The 9530-nt window shown below is 34.7% G+C and overlaps 1 protein-coding gene across 1 annotated transcript in view; it reads left to right on the top strand.

The window, feature by feature from the left end:
* The window catches only part of DCN (decorin), a 38499-nt gene extending 34876 nt beyond the window's left edge, over nt 1-3623 (top strand). The window contains exons 7-8 of the mRNA XM_008949295.1: nt 1618-1756; nt 2844-3623. Of these exons, the coding sequence (XP_008947543.1) occupies nt 1618-1756; nt 2844-3038 (334 nt within the window). The 3' untranslated portion in view covers nt 3039-3623. The remainder of the gene's footprint in view (nt 1-1617; nt 1757-2843) is intronic.
* The last annotated feature ends 5907 nt before the right edge of the window (nt 3624-9530 follow it).

The following is a 9530-nucleotide window of genomic DNA, read 5'->3' as shown; positions in this document are numbered from 1 at the left end:
ATTTCACTCTATCCCTAAAAGACTTTCCCTGCATGAGCTAATGCAGAGATGGACCTTGTACATCCAGTGGCATGCAAAGGGGTTACTTTTGCTTTAAAAAAAAAAAACAAACAGTATGAAAATCAGATCTGCTTTTTTTCATGCTGGTCTCCCCAGGTACATGTCTGCTTGTAGACCTGCATGTGTAGCAAACATATATTTAGATATGGGTCAACCAAGAATTTACAGCCTGCTGCCAAAATTGTTCTTTTTTTTTTTTCTATTCCAAATCCTTTTAAGACATTCACTATAAGCATGCTGAAGTCTTTTGTAGACATTCTGTAAAACTTCAGACCAGATTCCTCTGCAGGATCAAATCCCTCAAGCTTTCCTAAATCTTTATGTACTCTCCTCAAAATGATTTTTTTTCTAACAACTTTTAAATGAAAATTCTTCCTGATCAAACTCTAGCAAAGATATGGGATACTATGAACTGATTTCTGAGTGAAATAAATCCCTGTTGATGTCAGTAGGAGATCTCATTAAACTCTTCTTTGTCATTTAATATTTTGACAACACAGAAATGTTCAAATGAATATGATTTGACTATTTGTACTATATATAATTCTAATTATCAAGATCTTTCTTTGACTATTTTTAAAAGCAAAAGTATAAAATGTGCTTCTCTTCTTTGAAAGCATTATTTGAGGAAACATCTCAGCCATAAAGATCTAACAAGAATTTTTAGTTCAGTGATTTTTTTAAAGGAAAAAAAGATGAAGCAAACTGAAGTAAGTTTAGCTTTTATAGAAATTATTTTCTCAAAGGACAACACTTCTGATGATGACAGCTCCTGCAGATTTACCACTTCATTCCCTACTGAAACACACAGAGAATTGTAATTTATGCAAGTCTCTTGACAAAATTCTATAGTTTGGTAATTGCAAACCAAAATACTATTAACAGACATACACAGATAGGACCAGACTTTCCAAATTGGACATAAATTGTTCTAGTAAACCTAAAATGTAGATGTATAAAACAGGAAGGATGACTTTGTAATGAAGCTCTGGACTGGAACCTAGATTAAAAGTGTACATGCCACTTCTGTGTTCTGATGAACAGATCATCATGACTCAGCTTCTGTTTCCTGTCTATAACACCTCTATAGCTAGATATATCTTAGTATATTCAGTATCTTAGAAGGATGTGGTGGAGATTTAAATGTAACTATTCTGGGTACTCTGAGTTACATAGTTTAACCAAGAGTGACAGCTAGTACTCTTAAAGTCATGCAAGAAACTCTCACTTAACTTTTAAAGGAAGACTGGTGCCTATGGAGATAGACAATATGTATTTTCAGTAGGATTAGTTATATAGCTGATGAAGGCATGCAGTACCATGGGCACAAGTTGAATGATATCATGATAATTCTGATAGTTCACAACAGCTGTCAAACTTGCTGAAATATGTTTATCTAAGCTAGTTCTCCATGGTGACTTTTTACACATAAGTCTGAAAATCAGACTGGTCTGTTCAAGAATAGTAGTGTAGAGATGTAATCAACCCAAGAAAGATGGTTATGTGGGCATGTTTAACATGTTTTTGTTGTTGTTTTGTTGTTTCTTTTTTTTTCAGGTTGGGTCTCAGCTTCAACAGTATTTCTTCAGTTGAAAATGGCTCTCTTAACAATGTACCTCATCTGAGAGAGCTCCATTTGAACAATAATGAACTTGTTAGAGTACCTGGTGGGCTGGGTGACCACAAATATATTCAGGTAAATTTTATCAGACTGCCTCAGAGACCAATAGTTGAAAGACTCCAAATGGTATTTGTGTGGTTGTTTGTTCTTGAACAGAAACATATACAGTATATCTGCAAAAGGTAACTTGATGCAGGCTTCATAAATTGTTGAACTGACATGGAAAAGTTGCATAAAAAAGGAAGACTCCTACCTGATTTTTGTGTGGATGTGGCAATGGAGGTGTATACATCTGGAAATGTGCATTCATGATCTCTGTTCACCTGAGGGGACACATCAAATAAGGGATTGTATTGGTACTTTGATTTCCTTTTTAATCAAAAATTGCTTGCAAAAAGCATATGTTATGTTGATTTTTTTTTCAGTTCTGCTCAGTGACATTTTGCAGCCTTTCCCAAGAATCTTCCCTTTGGTACCTCACAAAGCTGTGCCTTCCGTAGTGCAAAAAGGTGTAATAAGCATTTTACATGAGTAGTATTTTTGAGGTCTGTGTGGCTGGGTAGCTAGAAATGTGGCCTCTTAGAACCAATTAAAATCTGTCTTCATTTGGACTAAGATTTTACAGGAAAGAAAGCTCCCAAAGAATGAAGATTCCCAAATGTAAATCACCACTCGCATATAGCTTGGAAAATTCATCAGAAATGGTGGCTCTGGAGCAAAGAAATAGTCTTCAGCTATTGTAAACCATCAGTGATTGTTTTGGCTCTGAGTCTTGTACACTTGCACTCATGAGAGTGAAAGCATTACAGCTGGAAAGAGACCAATTAGCACCAAATACATTCTTTATATACAGCACATGCTTCTGAACCACAGCACTGTATTAATAATTCCACATCTTTGACTCTTGGTTACAGTTTAATCAAATGATAGTAGTGTTCTTAGACTGCCTTGCACAGTTTCTGCTCTTTCTGTAGAAATTACTTTGAATTTGGTATATTCTAGGTGTTTCAAAAGGTAAGCAGAAGCATCCATTTGGAAAAAAAGGAAGTATCATTACTCCGTATAACATTCCATGATACACACCAAGTATTTGACATTAGCTCATTCATCTCATTTGCCATGGGAGCTCTATCTCTCACTTCTGCACTTCTATCCTTTTCAGGTGGTCTATCTGCACAACAACAAAATTGCTTCAATTGGTATCAACGATTTTTGCCCTCTTGGCTACAACACCAAAAAGGCGAGCTATTCTGGTGTGAGTCTCTTCAGCAACCCCGTGCAGTACTGGGAAATCCAGCCGTCTGCTTTCCGGTGTATCCATGAACGCTCTGCAGTACAGATTGGAAATTACAAGTAGATGTCTAAAGATGGGGTTCGGTTGTGTTTCAGCTAAAGTACCTGTTGTAATAGGCCTGTTCAAAAAATTGTTGCTAACAATTAACACCAAATATCAGAAACTTCACTTTATAGTGGAGATGATCCGTTGATGTAGAATAAATGAATCATTACAGATGTACAAGACCAAGCATACCATCAAAAATAATTGCCATCTGTGCTTTAAACTGACTTATTTCAGCCTTCTCTTCCAGCATGCTTTCTGTGGTATTTTTCAGTTTGCTGAATGCTACAGGTTTTCAGATTCCACTGTATATGAGATTCGGGGTAAATATTTGTCAAGTTATGATATTAAAGAAAAAAAAAAATGTTTGAGGTTATTTTTATAGCCATACACAAAGAAAAATAAGTGTAGAGGGGAAAAAAGTTTTGAGACTTGAGAAGGTGAGAGTTACCTCCTTTAAATTTATTTCAAGCCCTGGAGGTTTAAAAGTATCCACTATAATACTAAGCTAATTCTGAATGTATCTATTTAGCAAAGGCAGATAAAGTTGTTGCTAATGCTATTATTTTGGGAAAAATTAAATAAATTCACATTGTACACATAGTTCTTTAAAGTCTGCCATTCTTGTAGAGCAATGCTATTCAGGATTAACCTAACATAATCCTATTGAACAAAATAATGAGTAGTCTGCATTACAAAACCTGTAACCTATTTCTGGAGCTCAATGACTAAAGTTCTCTAGGTTAAATCCCTCTCACCTTAGTCACAAGAGCAGTCTTAATGACTTCAGTGAGATTGCTTTGAAGAGTATGGTATTAGGGTTTAGTCATTGGTATCAGTCAATGTATGTATCCAAACCAAAAATAAATAATAGCAGTTCACTGTTCACTTGTTCTGCATTGTACATTTGTCAGCATCCTTTCCTGTTTTTATTTTTTTTAAACAATGTTTTTAATTGTCAAGTAGATATGTGGGCTCCCTATCGATGAATCTGATTATAAGCAAAATCATAAGTGTAGCAAAATATGAAGCAAAATAACTACAAGGCCTAGCTGGACATTGCTGGGACATCATTCACAGAAGTATCTTCTTAGAGTAATTTGAAGCCCTCTGCAAATTTGGATTATTGAACCCCTATCAGGGGGTAGCAAGTACATCCAAAGTAGGCTGCACATTTCTACTGTCAATCTACAAAGCTAAACATATACTCAATAAAAAATGTCACCTAAAAAGGATCTTCTGCAGCCTCTTAATATTCCAAGATCAATCTCTCTAATTTGTAAAACTTATATGTCATTTATATTAAAGAATAATGTAATACAGGCAAACTCTGAAGTGTTTGTCTTTATTTTTTGTTTTGAATAGCATAACATAGTGTGTCAGAACTTTAGTTACAATTAAGCCTTGAAAACTGAACATTTTTGTCATGGTGATAGCTAAAGTAAGAACAAGTTGAGTGAAATTCTCTTGCCTTAAGAAACTCTTTTCATGACTAACACTCAGGTATTTTTTTTGTAAAAAAATAACATATTCTTTTTATAGCTGTCATTTTTTTCAGGTGGTAAATAACTGTAAACAATTATGAATGACTAAAAGATTTATGCAGAAAAAACATGTTTTCACTCTTCTTGGCTATCTTCATATAGTAGCCAATGTTTTCTTCCATTTGCATCTTTTTGTTCTTCTGTTTTTCACATTTTCTGAGTGATATTTTTAAATAAAACTAACAGTAACATGGTATCTTTCTGTCACCGAAGGGAAAACCCTCCAGAAAATCAGCGGTTAGATTTTTTTTCTTTTGGTTCTTGGTGGGATATCTGCTATTCAGAGAGTGACTTCATGCAGAAAGCACTGGCTTTTCAATAGGGAAGAAAGGCATTGCCTTAGCTTGAACAACTCCCAAGGGTTTGTGCATACACGGTTCAGATTAGAAGATACAGATACAATTTACAGGAAGAGATTTATACAATAAATAGTAACAATTGCTTATTACATAAAACTTTATATGAACATATACACAAACTTCCCATTTCTCCCACCATGGTTTTAAAGTCTCTCCATGCAAGGGCTTCTCTTTCAAACCAGAAACAAGTTTATAACCAGAAGAAAAGATCCAAGCCTGGTCTTCCTCTGCATGATGTGTCCCACAACAAGCTTGCTGCCCTCTGTGCTACAGCACAAACTGTTCTTTATAAAACACATTCCCCACTAACAGCTAAGGGCTGCAAAGACAACAGGACTTTCCTGAGCCCCAGTCCTGTGCAATAAAACAGAATAAACATAAACCTATAAGATGAGACCTTAGCAAGAGCATGACAAATGCAAAAGGTAAACACACTGTTACTTCTCCCTAAATTGTGCAGCCATAGCTACAAAGTCTGACTGATGTGGCCCTATCCACGTACCGCATCTGCAAAGACTTCAAAGCACTGGGAAGCCAAATACTTTTAAAACTGTTTTTCATATAAATACAGAACAGATGGCTTTTCCACTTAAAAACAAAACAAAACAAAAGCAAGGGGAAAAAAAAAAAAAAAGCCCAAACAAACTATAAACAGTTGTGAGGAAACAAATAAAAGAGTTGAAGTAGAAAGACTTTGGGCCCAACAGTGTGTCTCCAATCCCTCCATAAAGTACGGAGATGGTAAACAGACACAACTGTAGAACTCAAATACATACAGGAATAAACTCCCTTCTTCCTGGTGCAACTAAAGGCATCTTCACCCTTCCTGCATCCCTGGGCCCAGAGGGGTCACTGCAGGCAAGGGTGTGACCATCTCTTGAGTGTGAGAATAAACCTTCCTAGAGGGCCTGAAACAAAGCATATCATAATATTTGGAAAATTCAAGCTGGTGTAAACAAGATATATGAGAATAAAAAGGGTGTAGTGACAGATCCTCAGATGCAAGAATGATGGAAGAATTGAACTGGAATACAGAGGCTTCTTGTTTCTTCCACCTAAGATAAAATTGTAAATAATCCAAGTTAAAGTAATACCACTCTCTTGCCCTTGTTTTTAAAATCAATTTTCTAATAATATTGTCAAAATTATGTCCTTTTTGTGTTAAAGAAGACAAAATAATAATATTAGAGACAGCAATGTAATTTCTGCCATCTTAAATTAATAATGCATATGATTCATCACACTGCTGAGAAAAATGCCTGGGTAAATGTTTGGTCTTTCCTTTTTCTTATTTAGAGAGCTTTACAGAATTGTGGCAAATATTTTCTGCTACTTTTTGATATACAAATAGAACATTTTTCCACTAGTCATGAATCTTATTAAAGTGCTAATTGAAATCCCTATAAGAAGTTTTTAACTAAAGAAAATAGTCCCTTCTTTTTTATATTGAATTGACTAAATAAGTTCAGAATGAAAATTATGCCTTAAAGAAGCAACGCTTCTTGAAATTTTTACTGCAGCTTGATGGCAATACTTTAAACTTATTCTTTTGCTTTTGCAGTATCCTTCTGACTTTTTTTTTTTTAATTAATGATATTCCATCAGGTTTAGGCTTGCCAAAAGTACATACACATATTTTTCTTAGCAAAACCATATATTGCTAAAGAGTATTATTTTTCAAAACTTCACTACAAGTTGATTAGACCCTTTATATAAGCTTGTCTTTTAAGGGCAGAAGGTTTCTCCTGAGGTGCACCAGATTAAGGACAATCATCATATAGTTGATTGCTGATTAAATTGCTCGCATTAAATCTAATTTAATAACCAGGAAAGGATTAACTCTTAAATCCCTGGCAAGAATGTGTTGCTCTGTTTTCCAGACCTATAGATTTTTTTTTCAGTTCCTTCCACAAACTCCTTCTCAAATCCTCTAAACACAATGTCTGGCAGCAGCTCTTTGTAATCTGTTTTTTTGACCTACCACTGAACCATTTCATTATAATATCTTTCTGCTTATGTTTGTTATTCTTTAAAAACAGATACCATTTTCTACCTTCCAGTCATACGTGCAAATTAGCAGAAAGTTGAGAAATTGCTTTAGTTTGATGCAAGTATTAATTTAATCCATCTACAATACCATACGCAAAATAGCTAGAAAATATTACAAAACACTTTCTGACACCACCACTACTCTGAAGTGCCATCTAGTGTCACTGAGGGACAGTAACAAAGTTGCTGTTCACTAATTGTGAAAACGAGGAGAAAATGTGTTTATGGCCTTAGGAAAGAAGCTACACAAATTCATATACATACTCTGCTGTTTCATTTTTTTTTTAAACTTTTAAGTCAGAGTGCATAGCTGTGAAATCAATAGCCTTTTTTGCATGTCCACAGTCGCATATTCTTGCTTTGCACATGGATGTGTTTTTGCTCATCCTCTCTGAACACACAGACTACTCTGAAGTCCCTTTTGCCACAGGAACTGAACTACATCTGTGTAACCTTTTTTCAAAGGAGATTGCCTTATTTCCCATGGTCATTAGCAAGCTATTGCTAGGTGGCTGGGTTTTTTACCATTCCAAATTTTAAAACACCAAAAGGGTTTAGTCAATGTTAATTTAGTTAGAAGTAATTACTTCAATAAAAATAAAAATAAAAATAATAAAAATAAAAATAAGGAAAGGGTCACGTTAATGACGAGCTTGCACAGCACTGGAGGGAAAACCTGGGCTGTGGGGTTTTCAGTATTAAGTACATCATCTTCAAACTGAAATAATGGAACTAAAAATAGCTGATAAAATTTAGCAAAAAAACCCATTACCTTAACAGTTGCTCCAGCATTCCAGCTGCAATAGAGCAAAGTATCTGTGCATCTCCTGAAAAGGCATGAAAACTGTTTGAGTGTCTGAATTTGAACAAACGCTCAAATAACTGGACTTATTAATGGATACATTTAAAGGTGACACAAACCAGCCTCTGGTCTGCTGCCCTGCTTCCTGCTGTGGAAGTTCAGGGCTGTTAGTGCGTCCACCACAAGTGAATGAGGATCAGTCTGGATGCAGGCAATACAGAGGGCTGCTTACCCTGCATGTTAAACTCCATGCTTTCCTTTCTGAGATATACAAAAATGTGGTTTCTTTAAAACTGCTTTGTCAGGCTGTTTTCGTGATCAGTGTGTACATTATGCTGCTTGAAAGCTTTGGAGATTACCTCTGTGTGGGTGTTTTAAGTCAGCAGACTAGAAGAATGTTAATGCTCTGTTACTGCTTAAACTGAGAGTTAAATCTGTGGGAAAAAGAATGAACAGAACTATGAACAATGGTATTGTTTTAATCATATATATATACACACATCTTTTTAGATTAGCACATAATATTAAAAAAAAAAAAAAAGAAGAAATAAAGAGACCTCATAACAAAATCAGAAAATCTGTAGCCTGATAAGAAGCAGTGACGGTCATATTTCTGAATGCACATGTACAGCTGCAGCAAGCAACACAGGGAAGTTGTTTTTGGAAAATAACAAACATTGTAGGCCTTGTATCTGCAAACATTTCCCCATATAGTTCCAATTTCCACAGTTCCAATGCTTTCAGCCAGAGGAACTGGAAGCTACAGATGGACATTTAATTCTGAAGAGAAGATGCCATCCACTGTTTAAATACACATGGCAGGTTTCAAACAAATGAACAAAAAAATTGTCTAAACTGCCTCCATCCAGCAAATTTTCATTCAAAGAATAGTCCCAGGTTCTGTCTTTGGTTTGCAGTACTTGCAAATTATGCAATTAAAATAATTTTTATAAATGTATAAATTTATAATTATTTTTCTATTTATAATTATAAATACAAGTACTTGAAAATTATGATTTCTCATGATAAACAGCATGATATTTGCTTATATGAACAAATATTAGTTGGTAGTTATTGTTGCTCCTAGCATTCAGCAGAATGGACAGTAGAGTAGTACTGCTTTATTCCGTATAAATGGTTACAATTTATGAAACTTTCTATTTTCATATTTAACATTAAGTCAAGCAAAATTCCAGGTCGTTTTTAAGCTCTTTCTGTTACTGACTCAACAACATTTCTGATAAATCATACTTACATTTTCAGCCAGTATATTAAACTATATGTTATATTTTAATTAAAGAGCCTTGAGGATTTTCCTACTATTTTTGCAAACTTCAGACTTGAACAAGTTACATTATTGCTTCCAGATGAAGACATTGATTGAGATGAATTAGGCTGGTGCTTCTCCACACAATAACGTTTTGAAAGTGTTCAAATCTCAACATAAAAGCATGGAAAATAGGGACCATGTGTCTGCTACTAAATGCATATTAGAAAGCCCTTTCAACAGGAAAACGCAGAACCAATTAAGCTAATAATGTAGTATTCTGCTGATGAATTCTTTCATCTTTTGATTTCAAGGTGTTGAATCTTTACAGGAATCAAAAGACTATAAAGAATAAACTAGATTCCAGAGTGCAGAAATAAAGGAGTTTTGAAATGCATAAAATAATCTTGACATGAAAGACAGTATCATTCCAAATATTGCTTATTTATATTAGAAACTCTAAACAGCTGAAATGCTTCAAAAAGCTTA

The sequence above is a fragment of the Merops nubicus genome, unplaced genomic scaffold, assembly GCF_000691845.1.
Source record: "Merops nubicus isolate BGI_N331 unplaced genomic scaffold, ASM69184v1 scaffold42701, whole genome shotgun sequence".
Classification (NCBI taxonomy): domain Eukaryota; kingdom Metazoa; phylum Chordata; class Aves; order Coraciiformes; family Meropidae; genus Merops; species Merops nubicus.
Note: the sequence above shows the minus strand (reverse complement) of the source record. Positions and strands in the feature narration are given on the sequence as shown.